The sequence below is a fragment of the Molothrus ater genome, chromosome Z (assembly GCF_012460135.2).
Source record: "Molothrus ater isolate BHLD 08-10-18 breed brown headed cowbird chromosome Z, BPBGC_Mater_1.1, whole genome shotgun sequence".
Classification (NCBI taxonomy): Eukaryota; Metazoa; Chordata; class Aves; order Passeriformes; family Icteridae; genus Molothrus; species Molothrus ater.
This window is the reverse complement of record NC_050511.2, coordinates 33,376,283-33,400,935: the sequence shown is the minus strand read 5'-3', so window position 1 is coordinate 33,400,935 and position 24,653 is coordinate 33,376,283. Positions and strand designations below refer to the sequence as shown.

The window sequence follows — 24,653 nt, the reverse complement described above, 5'->3', positions numbered from 1 at the left end:
AGTTTTAATGATTCAGAGAAAACATTCAGAAGTGATGCATGAAATAGTGCACATGACACCCTGCGTATACAATGTCCTCCCTGACAGGGTAAGTTTACTTCTACTTGTTTCAACTTCCAAGTGTCTGCCTTTGATTAATTATTACTGATCACAGTTAGACTTGTTTCCTGCCTTTTTACATTTATAGTTTAGTCTCAATCCTAAGTACACATTATTTGCCACATTATTCTATCAATGTCAATACAGTTTCACTTCAAGCAAAATGTAAACCAGTTTCCTCTAGACGTTAGGTCCTTTGCAAGAAAAAACAAAAGGATCTTATCATCTTATTGTAAGACTGTTTGACATTGTACATGAAGTTCTCTCACACCCAGTTTTACTGATTTCAAAGTGTACTTCAATGCATCAGGTAATAGAATTTACAAAGAGGAAATATGACTTTGTGGCTGTTGAGCTAAAAATCATAAACCATAAAAAACTTTGCTTCTGGAAAACCATTTCAAAACAGTCAGACTTCTGTAAATTGCATTTGTCTAAGACTGCTGTCGAGTTTGACTCCTTCTCTAGGTCCAAACACAATCCTGTCTCTCACAGTTCTTAGGCAAAATACACCTTTATAACTCCTCTTCCTCTCTCATTTTTCAAGTATTGAAAATAAAGGAATTTATATAAATATTGTAAGGTCAGAAAAGTGGTGGATAAAGAAAAGGGAAAAGACTGAAAGACTTTTTTAAAAGACTTTTACTTCTACTGCCATCTCTAGTATTATTTGTCTGAACAAACAAGTTACTAGTTTCATCATTATTACCCTACACTGTTCTAAACACCCAGCTGCAGTTGTCACAGTGGTGGGATTAAGGAACAATTGAAGACGCTGGCTGCTAAGAACATCTTCCAGTTTCTATTACCCTTCTTGAAATTTGCATTCATTTTCTTTTTTGAAATACCTCTCTAATAAAGAGCATCATCATCAGTTGATATGCCTCCAAACATTTTCAGAAATCAGGCATATAGAATCACAAGAGTCCTTAGCACAGAAACTCTAAGCAAATGAAAGCCTCCAGCACCACTTAAAATTTTTTTAAAAGTTTAAAAATCAGAATTTCTTTACTTACATAATGCAAGTTAGCTAACTTTTGCGTTACTTGGTATTACAAGAACCTCTGCTTCAGGCAAGAAGTCTGGTATTCTTTCTTTTCTATACTAAGTGTTATGAATTGCAAAACCACTTCTACTTTAAAACAAACATTTTTCTGTCCAGTTTTTCTTCCATGTAGGAAACTGGAGTGCTAACAGATTCCTAACTGAAGTGTAAAACATAGAAGTGAGATTTTCTTTGAAAGTCTCACTCCACCTAAACTGAAACAGATCTCAAATCTCAGTTCTTGTCTTTTTCTGGAACACCAGCAAAAAGCTGGTGAAGAAAAGAACAGAATGACAGTAACTGAATTATTTAATAGACACACAAGCCTAAGATACTAAATTTTACAGCTACATTTACAAAGAGGATCTTAGAGATCATTTATCCTAGGAATGAACCTTTATTTTTCCAACTAATATTTTTTCTAACTAATTAATCTGATTAATTCTGGAAAATGTAACATCCAAAGGCATGACACATGGCCTAACTGTGTGCAAGTAATTGCAGCAGGAATTCACTCTAGCAACTTACAGACACTTTGATTCAACAAGCAGTGGACAAATGGAAAGGAATGAGGATGGAGGGCACAGAAATACCAAACACAAGGACAGTGACAGACAAACAGTAGAGCATATCCCTATCTCCCTCTTCACCAAACGGCATTTGTTTAACTACTTTCCCTAAAAATAACACTGAAAGAAATACAAAGAGAGACAAAAACATTAATCAAGAATCACTTGAATGCTCCGACTATGACATAACTCAATTTTATACATACACTAACGTAAAAGTACACATTTCACCCTTTCAAGGGATGTACTCTCCCTGTACTCAGCATGTCAGACTGGCTCAAAGGTAAAACATTATTTCACACTGGTTCTTTAATAAAGTAATAGAAAACAGCATAAATTAGCCTTCAGACTGTACATGCATCTCTTGCCTGAACTCTGCTTTTATCTGAACACAATGGAATTCAGAGAAAAAAAAAAAAGAATAAAAAAAGATTGCTCTACCCATCTCTTGAACATAGTTGCAAAGCAGGAGGAACAGCAGGGGGAGAATATGCATCATTGCTCAGAGAGAAAAGACTGCCATGATGTGTTAGGTGCAACACCCTAACTTGATCTGTCTACAACAAAATACTGAATAAATACTATTTGCCAAATGCCATCATCTTAGCCAACTACTTGCCTACATTGTTTACAAAATCACCCCAAGCATTCAAGCTCCCAAGGTCATGGGAGACACCAAATACACATATGCTAGCCAAGTTGCTTCCTTAAAGGCACATGCTGAAGACTAATTTTTCATTTGAGGAAACACTCCCTGTAGAAATTCTTCCTTCTATAGGAACTTAATGATGTTTAAAAAATCAGTCAAAATGTAACTTCACACTGTAGTGTCTCTTCTTACAGTGCCAGTCACATACATGGGAAAAGATTAGGTTAAAAATCACCCACTGGAATGCAGGTTAGATGATCAAGATGAACACAAGTTAGAACGTACCGGCTTAACAACTCGAGCTATAATCCTAGTGATTATAGTGTGAACTATCTTGCCATGAAGCTGCTTTCATTATTCAGATTTCACTATCAGTCTCCCCCTGACTGAATACTGTTTGTCAGTAAGCACATAAATTGTAGGTCAAAACCAGAGTATGCAGGCTTCAAGCCAAAGCATTTAAGCTTATAAATGAAAATAACTAAATGTATTATAGCATATATATAGAGAGAGCATGACTTTTGCTCCCCACTATTTATTTAATAACTAAGTAGGGAGAAAAATCACATTCTTTATTTTGCCATAATTGTAAAAGCACCCCACAACCAGGCTCCACTTTCTTTCTCATTATACCCTCAGTAGCTCTACAATGTCCTTACACATTTTTAAGCTGTATCTTTCACCATAAGCATTAAAGTGAATTCCAAAGTGATAATTTTTGACTTCTGAAGTCATAATTTTCAGATAAAGCATGTTAATATTTCTGGATTTACAATACATATTTTCTATAAATTAATTCTATGTTATTCAATTATCTTTCATAAAACTGCAGCAGAGAACTTAATTTCTCATTTTTATCAGCTTCATCTCTCCCATCTTTTAGATTAAAACATCATCATTAATTTTAAAAAGAGAAATTCACCAGATGACTGACACTTTGTTCAATGTATTCGATACAGAAACACACAGTAAGCAATACAGATTCAAACAGGACTTTTTAAGATGTTTTCTCACATCTGTTTTCACCATCATCTATGAAGAATAAGATTTTATCATTATTTAAGGAGGAACTGAACTGCAATAGAAATCTCACCCGATGTCAGTAAGAGGTGGTTTGTCCCGGCCTCTCTTGTAGCACAGAAAAAGTTCAGGACTCTTTAGACTTCCATAGTTTAAGTTGGCTTGGAGGGCTGTAGGGGTGGCCTCAACACAGGTATATCCCTCTGGGACAGTTTCGCCAGCTGATTTAATTATCACAGCAATGTCAGTAATTGGAGCCTTGGGACCAGTTGACTTCGTTTCATGTCGGCTGATTTCTTGGTCCAGGAGGGTTGCCGTGTCTGTATCAGTGAGCCCTGCCACTACGAAATAGTCAGCCACTCGTGGACCTTTGTCTTCTATCATGGTTATGTCAATACTTCCTGGGTAAAGGAAAAAGAGAAATCAAACACTCTGCTTTCAAACTCAAACCCTTCTCTCAACAACTATGAGGATTTAGAACTTTTGAAAAAAAATTTTGCCACTAGAAAAGTACAGAGTTATATAGAGAGTTCATGAAAATTCTATGGAAACTGCAAAACAAACTTTGACTTTTGCTGCACAAAAACGATACTGAAAGATATTGCAGGTAATCAGATTTCAGTTCTAGCACCACAACAGTAATGTTTTAGCACAAGGAAGTTTGAGTGAGATATAGGATAACTCAAAGCTCTTAACACAGTAGCTACACAGAAAATTCATTTGTGTTATCTATTAGACCAAGCTCTTCATGGGCTATACGTTGATGTATGTATCCTGGTCTGAAAGCATTCATATTTTTCTGCCATTGCTTGTGAGCAATATGACCGCAAAATCAGGTTACTTTTTTTTTTTTTTCTGACGCAGAGAGAACAATTCCAAGTACAGGCTCACCACTTTATCTTCTGCATAATTCATCCATTTTATCTTAATAGCGCAGTCTTGAGACACTCAGCTGGCAACTGTAACATCTGGAAGTCATTTACAAAAATCACACATCCAAACCCACATTTCATCAGCTGATCAGAAAGTACACATCACTGCTCAGCTGCACATTCCAGATCTGGAAAGAGCTGTTCTCTCAACAGCGCTGATATTCACTAAGCATTTGAAGTTAAAGCAGTGAAACATAAGTTTCTATTAGGAACATAAGTTTCTATTAGGAACCTGGCTGACAGCTTATGGTCAACTACCTCAAGTACAACTTCAAGTACCCAAACACCATTACATCTTTGATTTTCATAAGATGAGTAAAACATATTTAAACAGTAGCAGTCAAGAAATGAGCCTGAATACTGTTATACCTCTTCAGAAAGCTAAGTATGACATTCTTCTAGATCTCCTTATTTCCATCACCAGATTTTTGGGAATCCCATATAAAAAGCAAATGAGTAATGGAAGTCTGGTTCCCATCTCTGAAAACAAGACAGCCATAACTGCCAAGGTCCTACCTACCAAGGAGTGGTGGTTCATGGATATTACCACCAAAATAATTAGTGCACAAATATTGTGAAGTTTCTTGTATTCAGAATGCCCAAGGTTGGTAACTGCAGAAACATTGGCCTCTGCTGAAAGAAAGGTGGTTTGGTGAAGGCAATATAATATTGTTCCCTGCAACCTGATTTATGCTGCTGTTCTTACCCTGCTCTTTCTTACTAACATTATATTCAAAAGGTATTTTCAATCTTCACAGCACACAAGGCGTCTAAGACTTTTGATAATAAGGGTACTAAATACTTATCGGAGGTAAAAATCAGTTATCCATCCTGCATATTTATTAAGAAATTTTAGCATAAGATTATGCAACTTGTGCCCAGTGCTATATTGCAAGCTACTGTAGCAAGAGACAAAAGTAGGGAGAGGAAGAGAAATAACTTCATGTAAATTTGTTGCACCTCTATATTACAACTACAGTTTTTCTTTTCTTACACTGAAATAACAACTTTTCAAATCCCTTCAAACTTGAAAGGAGATGTACCTACACCCTTTAAAATATTTTTCAATACTACTTCTCACACTATGACTACAATGTTCTCTAAACACTTTGGCTAACAGCTTTGTAGGGCAATCCATACAGAGACAGAGAAGAGTTTGGCTCCCCTGCAAAGGAGAAGGCCAAGGGACGCTTATTTACACAACTGGACTTATGCCTAAAACATGTAAATGCCATATCAACAGAACAATGAAAGGTTTATCCAATTTGTCAGGTCGTCATTTCCTTGTTCTTCAAGTGCCTACATCTCCTGAACAACAAGGAATTATCACAGAGCCATAGCTACCTGTGAAGCTCCAATAACCTTTATGTACAAAACTTGCCTCAGTTTACTTTTACTTTCATAAAAAGCATGAAATCAGCAACAAAGTGCCTTACAGCTAAGCAAGTCAGCAAGAAATGCAGGGGGAGTGGCCTCAACTTCATCTCTATAAACTGGTCTTCAGTTAAAAGGTCCCTTCTCACACTGCCACTGCTCGTTTCCACCTTCACTTCTGTCCGGAACTATAGTTTGTGCAACCACATAATGAACTGGAACAAGAAATTGCTCTGACTGAATGCTAACCTGGCAGAGACTTAGTGTTCAACCAGAGCAGTTCTCCAGCAATTGCCGGTGTCAGCACAAAAGCAGTAGCAGCATGACCCTTTCGGCAGCAGCACTGACTCACACTGGATTAATCATAAAACTGTGAAGTCTAAAATGTTTCAGTTTGCCTCTCAAATGCTTGGAATTGTTTGCAGAGTCATAAAAATAAAGAAAGAAAAAAGAAATAAAGAACTAAACTATCCACTCTCTTCTCCTCTTAAAAGAAAGTCTTAAACTAGACTATCTTGCAATCTGTAAAATACCAAATTACTGGGAAAAGCTGATAAAAACAGCAGAACAGTTGGCATCCTATCATTTGTTTGGTTTTTTTACCCAAAACCTCTTTGAAATGTTCCAGCCTTTTATTAACTGGGTTACATTCACACAGCTCAGTATCATGTTCTCTCAATGCGACACTAAAATCATGGCCTACATTTACTTTTAGCACACAGAGCAGGAAAAAACCCAAACAGTAACAATAACAGCATACATCAAAAACCTTATAAGAGTTTATATCTTTAATCACAGCTCAAGTTCCTGGAGTTGCACTGTTATCCTCAAATATGTTTTAAAAGGAGAACTTAGTTTTCCTGGGAAAATGGAGGAAAATGTAAAAGCACCTGAAAAAGTAAATACTAAGATTTGGAAAGTTAGAATGCAAATTAAGAAAATCCATTGCTAAATTTTCATCAGTGGGGATCAATAAAACTGTAGAAATCAGTTGCTAAGGAGCATACGCTTGTATCTCCTTGTGTACATTACACTTTTCTCTTAGCCATGGCTATGTTTTACCTCATAGAAACTTTGTGTAATATGTGGCAGGCAAAAGTCAGAGTCACCAGACAATTCAGCTGAGATACTTGGCACAAAAGCTTTGTATGTCAGCACAACATTTAGTGAGTTTTTCAAAATGTTCCGAGTCTCTCAAAACAGTTCCTTTTCCACAAGGATAAGTAAGGTTTCAAATAAGCACTACAACTCAGCTCTTCAGGAATCTGTTCTCCAGTTTCAAAAAGACTTAAAGAAACAGGATCACTCAAAAGAGACCTGAAAGTAATAGCTCTTAATTAAGCCATAGTGATCTTCACTAATGCAACAGCTTTAGAAACAATAAATAGATAAAGAATTAGCAAACAACCACCAATACAAATAGAAACAGCAGAATTCACCAAGTCCAAGAATACTCTGCCTTATGAACTGCAGGGAAAAAACCCCACAGGATTTGTGGGGAACAAAATGAATCCACTATTATTTTCCATTATTTTTGTGATGACTCACATAAGAACAAGTATGAACACTGCTCTTCTTAATAGACAGGGAAACAAACATTCTTCTAAGAGCCCATCTATTCTAAGTTTTATCAAAGCAACTTTTCCCAAGAAGAACATCAAAAGCTACTGTCCTCCATCCATATTCTATGAGCACAGCTCTGTACATCACAAGACTAAGAGAAAACCTCAACATTTAGAAAATACTGGGATTTCTATTGTAACACACAATAGAGTGTTTCCTTGCAGGAAAAAACTAAATGCAAAAACAATTCTAAAATTAAAAACTGCTTATCTTCAGGTTGGACAATGACAATGCAGGACGTATTGGAAAAACAGTCTGCATACAAGTCCCATGAAATAACTTATTTTTAAAGTCTACAAAGATACCTAATTTTAAGCTAAATAAACTGAAAACAAAAATTGGGAATTCCATCTTAAGAACATGAGCAATAGTGCTCGAGGATTTGCAAACTCCAAGGTCCATAGGTTATGAAAAAAACTATTTAAGTGAAGTTTGTTTTCCAATTCATTCATAGTCCACAATAGGAAAGTTTGCTGTGAGCAGTTTAGGAACAAAATTATTTATTTATTTTTTAAATAAAGGAAGGGGGAAAAAAAGAAAAATGTATTCAGAATAAAAGATGCACTTTTAACACACTAACCCCTGCCCCGCCATGTTCTTCTAAAAGGAATTCCCATGGGCAATAATTAGTTTCGTAAATGGAAAACAAAACCAGTCAGCACACACCACACTTTAAGGCACTTAGTGCATCTAGCCTAAGACAAGATTTGTTTAGCAAAAATATGCAGCACTGAAGAAAACAACATATTTTCAGTGCTAAATGCCAGAAACATGACAAAGTGTTCTCTCCCACAGTTCACTTAAGGTTAGCTGCTTTAAGAACATAATCTTTTTCACAATCAAAATGCAATTTTATAATTCTTCATAAGGTTCTACCAAAAATACAGTTAAGTTGCTATTTTCTTCACAAAGGTCACTGACCTTTCTTAAGGAGAGGTTTCATAGGGAAATTGCCTTGGTGAAAAGGATTCCATTTTTATAAAAATAATTTTTATAATTTTTGAAAAAAATTACTACATTAGAATTTGCTTCAGTTCTTTACTAGTCTCTAAAGCTTCAGTTAAATTCTAAAAAGGTATTTAGTGTCAAGTTATCCTCTAAAATTAGGCTAGAAATGTCAGCATAAGTCTACAAAAAAATGGTACTGTTAAATGTAGTTTTTGACAAGTGTCCTAAAGAAAAGGGAGCATAAGCTTTGCTAGACTGTGTACAGAAGCAACCAAGGGAAAAGGTTTGTTACAAACCCAATCTGATAATTCGCACACAAATAATAACACCTTCAACTAACAAGAAGGCGGCATTCTTGGAAAACTATATATATACTCACTCCAGAGTAAGAATGAGACCTGGATTCAGAAATAGCTGGTTTTAAGGCTTATGTGCAGGCAAATCCTTGAGTACTGCTTATTTCTTTCAGCTCTTGGAAAGTAGTGCTGCAAATGCTGTTATCTCATGCACAAAGCCAACAAAATAAACTTACATCTAGAGTGCGTGTGGATATCAAGGGGTACTTTTTCAGTTCATTTCTAACTGGAGTGCTAACCTTATGTGCTCTCAAGAAAACCAGCACAGGGCTTAGGAGGCTAACTAGCATAGCTTTACTCAAAATCAAGTCGGTCTTTAAAATCGTGTATTTCCACTTCAGTAAGCACTCTACTACCTGAAAAGGTAGTAATGTCTGTAAGTGATTAATGGCTAACATATGGCATTGCAATTTATTAAACTTGCATCTTCGTTCACATACTGACATCACCCACAAACAACTATGTGTGTGGAAACTACTACTTACAAAGTACTTGCTGTGTGGAAGCTTCAAACATGCATACACAGATGATGGAAGAACTTAGATGAGTTCTTTCCTTCATAACTAGAAATATTTTTGTAACCCAACTGCACAGGAAATAGGTTTTATTCCAGACCGAAGAATAACTTCAGCACTTTTTATTCACTGGAGTTGAAACATCTATTTTGTCAACAGCATCCACAGTTAAAATTTTAAGCAAGGTAGATGTGAAAATTAACTCAGTACTTCTGTGCAATTCTTTAACCTAGCAAGCGAATTATACTTGGCTATAGGCAGTAAGGAAGTTAAAAAATGTACATGCACTCTGCTCTGACATTTACTTCTAAAATGAACTGACCTAAATTCACTGAAAACACTGAATTTACTACACTAATTTGAGAGAGAAAGACATTACTGGATAGATAGAAGACAGTGCATTATGAGGTCATCTGCAAGACTTGGAAAACTTATTGGCTACCATCTGAGTAAGAGAGCAGCATTACTGTATTTCACAACCACTGCCCTAGGCAAAGCTTTGTAGACAACACAATGATTACCACAGGCATCTCACTCCTCAATACAGAAATACAGTTATGTGACCAAGTCTTCTCTATTATTTCCAATGAATTAATCAGAAGAGCAAAAGGGTATACAGATTCTGAAAATACAGAAACTTTCCCTGGAGTGCTAAAGAAGGGAGATACCTCATTCTTTATTCACAAAGAATGTTTATCTTGTACTGAGATTAAATAGCACTATTTATGAAGGAATGGGAAGAACAATGTGTTTTCCCTTTGTATAAAAGAATCTTCATCTATGCCAGCTAAACCTTTATTTTATAACAAAACAACCAGTGCAGAATTTATTTTAATCAGTGAATTTGGAAGTGTGCCTTAAAACACACAAAAAGTATTACATAGTATGCACATACACCTCAGACAGGCACATTAAGAAACAAGAAATTCTTGAGATAAACAGTATCAGCTTTCTGTTCAAGTTGAAAGGAGAAAACAAATTTAACAAGATTTGTAATTGCCTTTAAATACATGCTTGAAGAAGTTAAATCACTATCATACCCAGCAAAGAGATACTGCAGCTGAGCTGCACTAAGCCTTAATGCACACATTTGAAATACCAGAATCACAAAATTATTTGGGTTGGGAGCACAGTAACCTGATATATCATCTAGTTCCAACCTCCCTTGCCATGAGCAGGAGCACCTTCCATTACACCAGGCTGCTCACAGCCCCATCCAAAGTGCCCTTTAACACCTCCAGGGATGTGGCATCCACAGTTCTGGATACCCTGATTCTCTGGGCAAGCTGCACCTCACCAGCCCCACTGCGTCCTATATACAATCTAAACTCCTCTTCTTTGAGTTTAAAACTGTTGCCCCTTATTAAGAAGGCCTACAGGCCTTCTTAAAAAAATCTCCATGTAGCATTTCATAGCAGTGGTAAAGATAACAGCATGACAAAACTGGTGGCAGGAAACAGATGATCAAAAAAGACCAATTTTTGTAGAAGCAGATGATCCTAAATCAGAACAATTAAGTTTAATCACCTGGGGCAAGAGAAAGTAGAATCTGAAGGCCTGAACATAGCAAGTTTGATCAGCATTGAGGATTTAGACACTAAAAAGTTTTGTCTCAAAGACTGCTCATAAAAATCAAATCTAAATACAAGTGCTGAAGGGCTGTATTACTGGATATAGTGCTTAGCATTAATATTATGAATTTGGTTTTTTAAAACTTCACATTAGTGAAATACATCAAATACATCAACAATAGTGTTTCCTTTGGCCTTTTTTTTTTACTCTTTCCTAGCTGTATTCCACAGCAACACATAGAACACAGTGAAGGTGGTTCTCAATGTTAACTGTATTCAATAAATCTGCATGGTTGTTCTTATTCTAGTTGCCTCAATTTTTGTCTCTGTTTGACTAGATTTCAAGACCAGGAATTTGATAGTTGAGTTCACTCTGAAAAGCAGTAAGGAATGCAACTATACACTATACCTGGCAATCAAAACTTTATATACTGTTTTGCTTGGTGGGGTTTTTTTCTAGACACAAAATCCAGTTATGATTTGAACACACTCATGTAGCCACACAGGCTTAAATGTGCACAGCAAGTGCAAACAGTCACCAGAACATACTGCAGCTGGCACTCCAGTTGCTTGTCTGTTCCAGCATACCTTTCATTGCTACTGCTCACATCACTGTGCTTGTCCATATCACACTCACTTCTAAGCAAACTCATTTCTACTTATCTAAGTGTGCAATTCCAGATTATGCATCTCATTTTCACAGCAGACCTTGCATGCACATTACAGACAACTTAATATTATGACAGAATGGAATATTATAAACTAGACTATCCCAAAAAGTTAAGTGAGTTCAGGAGGAATTATTGAGCAAGGAAGTTATCAAACACTTAAAATGGCACTTGCAGCACACAGGGAAGTCACAGGGACATATCTATAGGTAAGTTCTCTGAAGCATATTTTACAATGTGTAAGAACATAAAGTGCATCCATATACACACACACACATATATACACAACTTAACAAAAGGCAAGGTAAGGCAACATTACTTCCAGCATACCATTAGGACCGAACAGGATAAAAAAGTAAAATAGAAAAAAAAGTAGTCCACAAATTATTAGCCAGTCAGTCAATAGCAAGAGAAAAAATTATTAGAAATGTTTTTAAAGACCTTCTTTTTTAGATTGCATTATCAGATTATTATGAAAATTATTAAAGTAACAGTTACAGTCACTTGACTAAATTACATGAGAATTAGAAAAATCAGAATTGCAAAAATAACTTCAGAGATGAACTGCCTTCTGTTATTATAGGACACGAAACAACACGAGTGCACACACTCTTTTTTTAGGGTGAAGAAAGGGAAGTTTATTTTTTGACTTTAACATTTATAGATTTTTAAAAGTGATAGTGGATTGGAGGGTGAAAGTGCTACTTTTCTAATGACACTGGACAAACTAACAGTTTATCAAATTACTTTCTTTTTATAAAAGAATGCAAAACAATAAGTTATTTACAGAAAGTGTGTGAGAAAGTTTGGAATGTAAACATCAGAAAGCTTAAAAATTTTTTAAAAAAATCAGAGCAACAGCTCTCCTTCTGCCTGTCTTAACACAACAAGCTGTGGAACAGGAATGGCTGGATGTCACCTGGATTTTGGTCTGAACATGCAAATATGCAAATACAGGACCATTCCTTCCTAGCAGTTCTAAAGTAAACATTGCAGAATATCATAATTGCACAACTGAAATATATTACAACCTACATGGTGATTACCTTACAGAGGCCTCTAACACTGGAAAAATAAACTAAAGGACAAGGTGAAAGATAAAAAACTTGCCAATTACATTTTAATGAAGTATTCCTACAGGATGACTTAGGATTGAGTTAATTGAACTTCATCCAGAAAATAACCTGTATCAAGGTCTGGTACTGAAAATAATCTAGACTAGCTTTTTGCATCAGATAGCTAAATTGTTGCAAATTTGAACATATGCGAAGAAAAAATAGTTGACTCTGCAGTTGCTTTTTGTGTACCAGATTGTTTTCTGACTGCATATGAACACAAAAACCAGGCATAAAAAACATGTAACCAGGCTTGATGGTAAAGTTTTCAAAAGCAGTCCAAACTGATCAGGCCACTACAGTAGGAAGTATCACAGCAAATCACCTCAGGTAAGCAACTCCCATGGAAGCAAAGCAACCAAGCCTGGAAAAAATCTGATGACACAGCAGAGTTTTTTTCCCTCCACCTGTACAGAAAACAGTTCTCAGAGCAGCAGAGTTCTGCAGACTGTGAATGTTTGAGAACCAAATCACTTCTGCATTAAGCTTTTGATATGTCAAACATATTTAATACAGTTAATACTGAAAAAACCTGTATGATATAAACTGATTAAATAAATAAATCTTAACATCAAATTACCATGGTTAGAACTCAAACACCAAAGCCTAGAACACCACAGGTGAGAAATACAAATATGTTTTTCACGCTTTAACTGTTACTCCTGCAATGACCAGAGAAAACAATTTTTTTTAAAAACCTGGACAGGTATTTGATGTCTCTTTTTGGCAATTTGTTACTAACATTTTCATGAGAGCCGCCAAAAAATACACCATTCATATAATGGGAAACAGGTGTCTGTGTTCTTCTAATGTAGACTTCCTTTCCAATTTGCTTGGAGATGATGCAAAAGTGTACATCACAGGAAGAAGAGGTGGAGATGAAATAAACTGACTCTGCAAATTCAGTATTGTAAGAAGTACTAATGACATAGCAATAAATATCTAGTTTTCTCAATCATATACAGTTTGCCATTTATGCATCAATTTTGTTACTGAGAAGTCTTACAGCTTTTCAGACATGTTTTACAAAAAGTGGAGAGCCCTTTGGCCTTAAACAAAACATATTATTGTTCCCCATTACCTTGAAATTTCTTTTCATTTGTTTCTTGTCCTGTATGCAAAGATTATCAAAGGAAGTGAGGAAACTAGCCACAATTTTTCAGGTTTATATTTAAAAAATTAAAATTAGTTAGAAAAGCAATCTACTAACAATTTAAGGTTCTGTCTTAAGAAGTAGAACTGTGCTTTTAGTCTGATTTTTTCCTGATTGCCAGCAAAACCAGTTCCCACTCCCACAAAATAGTGGGGCAATGATGTGATGATATAAATGCCTGTATCAAACATAACAAAGCTTTCAGAAGCAGAGTTTTGTGATAGCAAGTTGAATAACTACTCATGAATTAAAAATGGCTGAAAATATCATGAAATATCATGAAGTTGATGGACACTGTAATCCAGTACACTCAGAGGTCTGAAAATTTGCACCTCAGAAAAATTTTAAGTTTTTTAAGGAAAAAAACAAAACCAAACCAAACAAAAAACCCCACAAACTCCCCCACTACCACAAAAACAAACCAAACCAACCAACCAACCAAACAAAAAAGGCCACCAAGAAAACAAAACCAAATCAAAAAAATCCCCTACATCTAAGAAATACCCAACCTACTCCAGACCATCCAGACCGTTCTACCACATTAATATTCAACAATTTAATTTTTCCTACTGAACAGTAATTTAAAGTTGTCCAATGGTATAAAAATTGGAGCACTTATAGATATGTGAAGTCAAAACTCAAATGCTGAACTGACCTTCAGAGTCTTGAGAAGCAGCTGGAACCAATGAAGGCAAGTTTGGTACCAGCAAACTAAGTTCTATTGCCAAGGACAGAAAACAGAAATGGAATATATGTGAGACAGAAAGAATGATAATCAGCAAGCAGTCCAGCTACACTCATTTAACAAACCACTTTAATCTTGTTTCATGAGTGTTGTACCCAAAGTGCTCTTTCACATTACAGAAGATGGCAACTACTCCAAAGACTGCAAAGAAAATACCTCAAAAGAGAAAATTTAACAACAAAAATAATAACAACAACATAGTTCTCAGAGCAAGAAAAGTACTTTATAAAATGCACTTACTGCCCCAGTGGAAAGCTTTAACGGTTAGCCATGCTCAGTATTATGTAATGAGTGAAACATCTGCTGCCCTGGAAACATTCTTTGTTAGAGAACTCTTTCTGTAATTGGAAACTCCTTTGGAAAAAAGCCAAATATAGTAGCCTGAAACAAAAACAAAACAGCAAAGAAAAAGTCAAGAGACAAAAAGTCCAGTGGTTAAATTTCTTCTGGGAGCCCAAATCTCCAAGATTGCTTTTTGTAGTTATTTTGGTGCCTTTTTTGGGTTGGGTGACTGGAGACTAGGACTTGGTTTTCAGAGGACAAAGGAGAGAAGAAAGAATGTTGCTTCAAATTCACCTGAGAGGTTACTTCAAGTAAGTGGTAAGAATCAGAGATATTCTCTTATTGCTCTCTTTACTAAGCATTGAAATAGTTAAGTATTAATATTGAAATTGCTTTGCCAGAATGTCAACAAAAAGAGATTTGCCAGATTAAAGAATCATGGTTTGACTAGATTTCTGCTAGCCATCTACAATACAATCATTCATTTGTCACTTGAAATCATCATCTAAGGGCTCTAAAAAACCTCGGTGAAAAACCCACTCACTGGTTTTAAAGAACACAATTTTCCTCATTTTTATCTTTTGGTAAAAAAGACCACATCACTGTGCAGGATGCAGGAAGGCATCTTTCTTCTTTGTAGGTCTCTTCATTGACAGCTTCACCACAGCAAACCCAGGCTGTGCCATCGATAAGGTCAGAGCCCCACAGCCTATCCCCACTCCACTGAACTCTTCTTGTGCCTATCAAAAGCTATGATTCCCATTTCTGGTTGGCCTATGATAACCAGCCTCAAACCACTTGGCTTCAGCATTTTCTTACTGAAAAATTTTCTTCCTCAGCTGCTTTTCAAGCTTGGTGGGAGCTTATTAACACTTCAGAAGTCTGTCTTTTAATCCTCTTGCCAACTCCTCATTAAGAAACTCTTGTTTGCCAAGATGTCTTAAAATTAAGTCCAAAGCAGTTAGAATATTCTTTTGAATATGCTTTTGGTCTTAAGCTGCAGCACTATACTACTTACAGACATATGTCCAATAAATATTTTCCTCAAACATAAAGAAAAGCTATCAAGGGTAGCAAGCTTGAGATTCTCTGTCATGAAGTCCCAGCACATACCAGACATGATAAATGTGAAGTCTGACATTACACCTATTTTGAGCCTTCTTTTAATATCATCATATGATACTCAAAATACCAATACTGTATTACTCAACAGACTGCAGAATTCTCAGACAAAATAGTTACAGGGAACTTGATTTTCTAGGATAAACTATACAGATTTTAGGCAGTAGAAGAAGTCAAATCATTGTCAAGAGCATGCCATTCATTTCTGTCATAATTTAACACATGCCCTTATCTTTATATTTAAAATATTCTTCACACTTGTTTTTATGTTTTTGTAGTTTTTTTACCATTTTGGCACACAATATATTCCTGGATTTAGTAACTGATTTAGTCGTATGTTTAAAATAAAAACCCTGTTTTCCTAAAGTGGGCTATGACTATCGTGAATACAATTTGCAATTGCTAACATTTCTATTTCCAATTTCACCATTTAGAAATTAATTAATTTGATTTACTTAGAGAACTGATCTCAGACTTTTCCAAATTTTTTTGAAATTCCATTATTTGATCCCATACAACCTACAGAACAGCACAGTCCCAATGTTCATTTGCTGTAGCATGCACAAAAAGTTTGAGACACTGTACATTCATTTCTCTGCACAGGGTGGAGTGGGATTCACAATTTCGTCCTTTGCAAAAAAACCAAAACAAAAAAACCCAAACCAACCAATAAAACCCCAAGCCCCAAAACAACAAAACCACCAAAACAAACTCCTCAAACCCTGCCCCACCAAACCAAAACCCAAACAAAAACCAACCAACCAAAACCACCAAAAAACCAGACACCTATCCCAGCCTTCAAAATGCTCTCTCAAGTATTCAGCAGTAGGATGTCCTCATTTTCCTGCAGTGATACTGCTCCACTGTACGCTTTACCATACTGCTGGCTCTTGGAAGGGACAGGTGGGATGACAGCTGCGAAGTCAGAAGATTTATCCTAGAGATGGGCTACCATCATTTTAGTCCTTGCTCAAAAGAGAGAGCATAAGCCTGTTTCTTTGTGATAGCTTTAATTTTTTACACTCTTTTTTTTAACCTCTGCCAGGCCTAGAGCAGTATCAATGCTCCACATAGACAAGAGGAGTAGGAATATAAATGGAGTGACATTACTTTTACACTTAACAACCTGGAGACCTGAAATGCAAAGTAGTTCAACTCAGACATTCAAACCAGAAAGCATGCTAGTTAATGGTGAGAATTTTAAAAAGGAACAACAGACAATTAGACACTTGAGGATCAAAGCAGTTTCCCTCCTCAGATCTGTGAATCATCTGGCTACTAATATAAGTAGAAAAACAGTTTAAGATTAGAGGAGTGACTGTGACTAAATAAGATCTTTTATTCCTAGCAGAATCAGCTGGATCACAAAGCCTAAGAAGAGGAGGTTTTGAGATGTATAGTGCATACACTGTACCTCTAAATCTCACAGAAGAAAAAAGAAAATCTGTAAATGTCTTTGAACAGGAATTGTTCTGCTTTCTTTAAAATAAACTGAAATGTCACATTAGCCACTACATTCACAGTGAATGAGTCATCATAGTCCAAAAGAACTTCAGGCATTTACATATAATTATCTTACGAGTAGATTTCTACAAACAAAGTTCAAAGCAAAAATGCAGCAAAGTATATGTATCAGAGTTTGAAATGCCTTTTAAGAAAGCATGGGTTTCTTTTAAGAAAGTGTGTGCACCGTGCCTTTTTTCAAAGGTGAACTTGCTATTTTGTCTACCCAATGCTGAATGGCATACTTCTCCCTTTATTGTGTGTTAGGTACATCTGGTTTATTCCTAGAATTGTACTAGCATAGCCAGAAGTCCACAAAAGAATCCTGTTCAGAGTCACACAAGTATTCCAATATAAGTCCCTGTGAAAGTACGCCACCATTAGCGAAACAAATTTTTGGTTTGCAAAGTCTGTTTTACTTATGGCTTGAGATCTTCTTATATCAGTACAGCTCCACGTTTGCATACATTGTTGATTAGTACTGGAAAACTTTAGTGGTACGTCTATACTTTATTCACAAACAAAATAAACAGTCCTGTATAGGGAGAATTACTACTTACTTATTCACTACTAAAACATAACAAAAAGTGAAAAGAAAGCTAAGGAAGCATGTACCCCCAAGGTTAAGCAAGAATTTAAGGCCAGAAAACTTTAAGTCTTTCACTGATGATTCTAACTGCAAGAATTCACTTTGAATCAAATAAACATTATAGAAGAGACACATACACTTGCTTTTTCTGGTTTCAGCAAAACCTTGAGAAAATAGTAACACATTTATGCAGTTACAAAGTTTTATCTTTTATGTCCTACTGACCTTTGAATATTCAGAACTGAAAACAAACCTGGATGTGACCTGTAAGTGGCAGACTGCTCCCAGGCACTAGCAGGCCACATCACAGTGGTTTCATTACTTTGAAACCTTATAATAAAAGCACTTGTACTCTTCCTCCTCCTGCCAAATCCAAATTTTACTCTTAAATGGATGTGGTACCTGCTCAGAAAACTGAACTTCATAAGGTTAGCCTTCCTATATTCCTTCTGCAAGAACTGGAGGAGGAGCTTCAGCTAGTAATTGAGGGCACCTAAAGTTAGGCTTTCATTGTGAATTACCCCCTAAAAAGAAGGTGGTGGATAACAGGGGAAGAAGAAAGCCTAGAAACTTGAGTCTCCCTGGGCTAAAATTAACTTCTGTCAATATTACTCTTCAGTCACATCTTTGGCAGCTTTAGCAACTTAACAGGTAAAAGACATTAAATATTTCTCAAGTTATCCATCTCCTTGAAAGCATTTACTCTGGCAAGGACACAGCTTATTTTTTAGGATATGTTTCAAGGAACCCTGCAAAATGTATTATCTATGTTGTGAAAAAATACACCTCAGCATACTTAAGCTTATATTACCTGCAAATAGACAATTTTCTGCCACTTCCAGCTAGATACCCAGAATTTTACATTCTCATTAGAATCATTAATTACTTAAAATGTTATTATGAAATTTCATGCTCAGCTAGCACAGGTACATATGACTCTGTAGTGTAGGCAAGCTGCTGCTGCTGCTATTTCCAAGGATGGCTGACTGATCAGCTGTTGAGAACTGGCCACACCAGTTTCCATATTTTGAAATAGTCCCTTTTGATGATTAGAGTAACTAAATGAATTGCTGTGACTCAGCATTTTACTTTTTATTTCCTTTCTATAACCTTCTCTTAGACCCAGATGGATATCCTGCAGAAGCTTCAGGACTTAACTATACAACCAAAGGTGTCTTGAATTCTTGAATTTCCTGAAACATTACTTAAGTCCTTGAACTTCTTTTTCTTCATATGCTGCCCATAGGTAGCTGTTCTCTTTCTCCCAACTTCAACCACGCTTTAATGCCTTCTTGAAATAGAAAAATATACACATTATGTAGACAAAGCAGGAGGATATTTTAATCACAAGACTTCTATCTATGTCAGATTTCTTATCTGGTTGAGAGTATAGCCTCTTCCCCAGAGAATGGACAGAGGGCTGGAGCCATGTTATTTGACACCAGGAACAGCAGCACCGGGTTGCTCAACAGGGAAAAAAAAAATGTCTTGCTTTCAGCAGTCAAGTCCTCTACATTACAAAGATGTGCAAAAGAGAAGAGCAGCACTGAAGAATGCATCAGGAGACAGACTTCAGCTTATGCATTACTGATCAAAGGCTGAAATTAATTATAAAGACAAAAACTATCACCAAAATGAGCTGGTTCAGAGAAAAATCAAGAACATCAGGGGTTTTGCCTCTTTGGTAAAAAATGGTTAGATTATGTGCTATACCTTCCCTTTGTTCCCAGCTGGAAAACACTTCCATTTCAAGATGATGAAAGCTTCTATGCCTTTGGACACTCGTAATTGTAAACTCAGCTTTTGCTGCTAGAAGTGAATAACTTAATTTGCACATCAATCCTTGATTTACACTATTTTTAATATCTTTTAGGCAGAGGAACACTGGCTCTTGGTTTTTGCTTGAAAAGCATCAAGCCTCTTTAGAGACTTTTTGAGAATAAAGGAAAGGAACTGAAGTGTCACTAAATGCAAAGATGAAAGCAAAGTAAGGCAAAACTGGCCCACTGCATTTAACTGAAACAAAGCAAATGGAATGTTTAATGACATGCAAGCCAACATTCAAAAAGAAACTGTGGGTACATTTTTACTGTTCTTTCGATCAACAACTCTGAGATGCTGTTAAAAAAAGAAGAAAACATCGAAAATAGTTGCATGATTAAACAGAGACCATAATCATAATCTTAGTCATTCTGAAAACTTCTCAATTTTCCTGCCTGCCAAAGCAAACAGTAAACATCAGGACTACATTCATACCCTCAAAAAGCCTGTAAGCAGAAAGAAAGGGCTAAAGTGAGATACTAACCAAGACAAAACTTTCTGCTCAAACAGAGCTTGGAATGCAGAGCACAGCGAACTTGTACTCCTGAAACTTTAGAATAAAGTTTCTACACGCTCACATTTTGTGACAGATGCACAACAATTAACTGAACATGAAACAGTAACACTGCACCAGAAACTATGTTTCACTCCAGAAACTGTCTTGAACTAAGTCACTTTGCTTCTAAGACCAGAGAACTGTGAAGCTTTATCTACACAAATTTGCAGAATGAAACACTCTCATTATCATTACAGGGGTGTAGCATTTCCAACAACACTACCTTTTTATCAGATGGGAAAGAAGCAGCCTCACGTTTCTGTACAGCCATGGGCAACAACTTTAACAGAGGGATTATTTTTGTAGCAAACCAGAAATTCCAAAGCCGATAAAAAACCCTAAAACATTCAGTTTACTGTATGAAGCAATACAGGAGGAAAACACGTCTTATGATGCAAGTGCAGCAAACTGATTTTCATTTTACAGATCTGAATAAGCAGTATGGACAACTATCAGGCAAGTCACATGGGAAACAACTTAGTAGCTGTGACTACGACCCCCAAGCACTATTTTACAGGTCACCTATGCCAAGATCTCCAGTACTGTGAATATCTTCCAAGAAAGCAGCATGCTGAAGGTGGGCAATCCTTGCCTTGGGATGACTAGCATGCAGAGGAAGAAAAAGATAGCCTTTGACAGTGCAAGCAACCCTTAGACAAATAGACCTGATTTAGAGGTTACAGGCACTTTTTGTTGTTATTTCAGTCAGAAGGCCATGAAACAAGTAAGAAGGCCACCAAACTAGCCTTTATGCACACTGCTCTATACCTACAGGGGCCATTTACCTACAGGGGAAATTTATCTGAAAGCTTAACAGTAAGACATAACAGTCAAGAGACTATCTTCCCTTCTTCTTACAACTTTTTCAATATACCTTTTCCACCAAATTCTACTGAGACTTTCCTCCTACTGTATTTTTAAGCAAACCCAGATGGCATGTCAAGATGAACACTTGAACACACTTTTCCTTAAAGCATATCAAGGCTGAATTCCAAAATCAATTCTCCACTGGTCAAATGCAGACCTAAAGAAGAACTAAGCTTAAAAAGATACCACTTCTAGAACTGTATTTCAACAATATGTAGCACTATCACTCCAAATGAGAATTAAATATATGTTGAGCCAGAGGGATGCTATACATACCAACATTTAATATTCCAATTTTGCTCCAGTTGCTTGTTGTTTTGTTTTTTTTTTTAATGAAAGCCATGTAACGGTTGATCAGAAAGAAATCACACACACAGAGTCATCAAATAAGAAAACAAATATGTAAGACATGGTCCAAAAAGATGTCATTACTTTACTTTGGACTATGGAGAGACCAATCTTAACCGAGGAATAAACAGTCAGATGTAACATTATACTTATCCATAAGTATTTATGAAAATGCCCATCTTAACTTGTAAGATTTCTTTTTTTTAAAGATTCAAACATTGAAACTTTAGCAGCAATTGGTGTCAAGTTGCACTAGTAACTGTTTTAACACAGAAGTCAGAACTCATGTAGGCAAGCTAATATTTATATTTCTGGTTTCTACTGAACTTCATTGCACTGCTCAAGACAGACATGCACTATTAGCATTTCATATCCACTGGAATGGTAAAAAGCAGTGTATCAGCTAATTCTTAAAAAGAAATGGAAAAATCTTAAAAACCACTTGCAATCACATCTATAATATAAACATTCACAAACTACCTATCAGTTACGGATTTTTAGTTGGTGTCCTTTGTGCAAAGAATTTGAAATATATATGCTAGTATGGCTGGTTAGTAGTCTGGTTAATCACTTAAGTCTGGTCATGACTGCTTTTCAAAAAAAAATACAAATAAAAAATCTTTCATTTCCCAAACAGACATGAAGTAGTTTGCATTCCACCATTATTTTTTCCCACAGGAACAAAACATTTACTCCCTAACTCCTAACATGCCAGCTTAAAAAGAGTGATGTAAAAACTTTTACTAACTTTGTGTTTGGTCCACATGAAGAAACAGCCAACAAAACTAACAGCATATCTCTTTTTATTAACATAAAAAATTGTGCAGGCTCAAATTTACCTAAACTTCTAAACTTTACCTAAACTCCTATCAAGTTTAAAAACTTCATAGGAAGCCAAGAAAATATTAGAGAAGTTGCACTAACACAACTTAGAGGGGAAAAAAAAGAGTCAAATGAAATGTCCTGTTTGTTGTTTGTCCTTCCCTCATGCAGGTATAAAAGGTTAGCCAGAGGCATTGTTTGACAGCAGCACAACAGTCCATGTCTGCAACGAGGTTGATCTTAAGAAGACAAGAGGACTTAAGAGCGTTAAAAAGATTGGTACAGAATTGACATTAAGCTTAGAATTAATATAATGTTGTTCAGTTTTTGCATCCCTTCTGAGACTGCAGAACCAACAATTTCCAGGACTGTGTTTGGCATTATCAGCACAGTTAATCAGCTTACATCATATTTAAACCGTCTGTGAATATTTTTTCACTGTTTATCATACGAAAGCCCTAGCATATCACCAGATCTTTCCGCTCCATAGGCTATCTGGCTGTGCAGCAATGACACACGAGATATCCTCAGATGATAATACAGACTGATTAAAAGTTATGCATTTAGCTTTTCCTTGTTCTCACATCTTCAGTATTTTACGATTCTCCCTCATACGACCAACTTCCAAAATACCAGTGTGACTCAGTCAGGACGATCCCTGTTATCCTAACAGCCTTCCAACAGCCGGTGACGATCCCCAGTTCGGCACAGAACACCGCAAGGGTTAAACTCGCTGACGCAGGAGCTTAGGGGAGGAGCCAGGGCATGGAAAGAGAGAGGAAAATGGAGAAATATAGGAGGGAGCTGCCCCGGGACTCACCTGCAGCGCCTGCCACCTGCGCCGCTGGAGAGCCCCGCGCTCCCGTGGGGCGGCCGCGCCCGACGGGAGCAGGGAAAGTAACAATTATCACGGTAATAATTATAGTGAAAAAATCCAGAAAGCGCCTCCGCCCCCCGGCCGCACAGAGCGGGTTAAGGACGAGCCCCGGCGCAGAAGCTCTGCCGGGGCAGGTCAGAGCAGGAGCCCTTCCCAGGGACCGAGTAGGCGCGGGGGAACACCCCGAGCCTCCCTGCCTGTCCGGCCAGGATGGGAGTTTCTCCGCACAGATTAGAGGGGAAGGAAGGGGCCGTGTAGCCGGCGGTAGGAGAGGGGCTCCCCCGCCGAGCGCTGCGCCCCGAGGCGGGAGCGGGCGCCGGACCCGGCGGCTCGCCCGCCTCCCCCCGCTCCCGCCTGTCAGGCCGCCTCCTCCCCTCCCCTCCCTCCCTCCCTGCCTGCCGCGGCCGCTCACCTGCCGCCGGCCCCTGCCCCTCGAGCGCGCCGCCGGCCGCGCCGCCCCCGCCCCGCCGCTTCGCCCCGTGCCCGCCGCCGCCTCAGGAGCCGCCGCACCCGTCACCGCTCCCGTTTGGGGAGGAAGCGGCCACCATGTTACTTTCTCCCCCTCCAACGCCTACAGGCGGGTCCTGGGCCCGCCCAGAAAGGAGGCGGTGGCGGCGGGGCCGGGAGCGACGGGGCAGGGGAGCGGCACGGCAGGGGAGCGGCGCTGCGGCGGCCAGGGGGCGCCGGCGGGAGCGGCCGGAGGCCGGGGCTCGCCCCGCGGCAGCGCGGGCACCTGCAGCAGCCACCCGGAGGAGCCGGCCCCGTGTGCCCGGACACCCCGAGCAGCCGGCCCGCCCGTGTGCCCTCAGGCGGGCGGCCGGGCAGGGGTACGGGGGTGCTACTCTCCCCGCTGCGGCTTCCGTGAGGTGTTGGGTTGTTGCAGGAAAAAAGAAGTAAGAAAGGAAACTTGGCGAATCACAGAATATTCTGTGTTGGAAGAGACCCATCGAGGTTCAGTTCTTAGTCATATACAGGACAGCCCCAAGAATCAAACTGAGAGCATTGTCCAAATGCTTCTTAAACACTGTCAAGCTTGGTGCAGGATTGGGGAGCCTGTTCCTGTGCCCAGCTACACTCGGGGTGAGAAACCTTTTCCTAATATCCAACCTAAACATCCTTTGACACAGTATCATATAATTCCTTCGGGTCCTGTCACTGTTCACCAGAGAGGAGATCAGCCTGCCTCAGCACTTCCTTTCATGAGGAACCTGTAGACTCTGATGAGAACTGTTCTCAGCCTCCTCCAAGCTGAACAGAACAAATGACCTCATCTTATCCTTGTATGGTTATGATCATTTCAGCTACCTACCCTGATGAGGCTATGCACTTCATAGGTGGCTCTCATTTAACCAAATAGTGCTTGTAACATTTTCTGAAAGATATAGAAGTGTAGTGCTATAGCCAAGGTCAAATCATCATTTGCTGATGATTAATATAGTATATTGAATTGGGGGCTGCTATTGACTCTCTTGAGAGACTCTTTG

General features: G+C 37.9%; 1 protein-coding gene across 1 annotated transcript in view; it reads right to left on the bottom strand.

The window, feature by feature from the left end:
* Positions 1-23,662, bottom strand: part of DENND4C (DENN domain containing 4C) — a 72,577-nt gene extending 48,915 nt beyond the window's left edge. Inside the window, exons 1-2 of the mRNA XM_054517854.1 lie at positions 23,582-23,662; positions 3,456-3,783 (exon numbers count right to left, since the gene is read on the bottom strand). Of these exons, the coding sequence (XP_054373829.1) occupies positions 3,456-3,766 (311 nt within the window). The 5' untranslated portion in view covers positions 3,767-3,783; positions 23,582-23,662. The remainder of the gene's footprint in view (positions 1-3,455; positions 3,784-23,581) is intronic.
* Between the last annotated feature and the right edge of the window lie 991 nt (positions 23,663-24,653).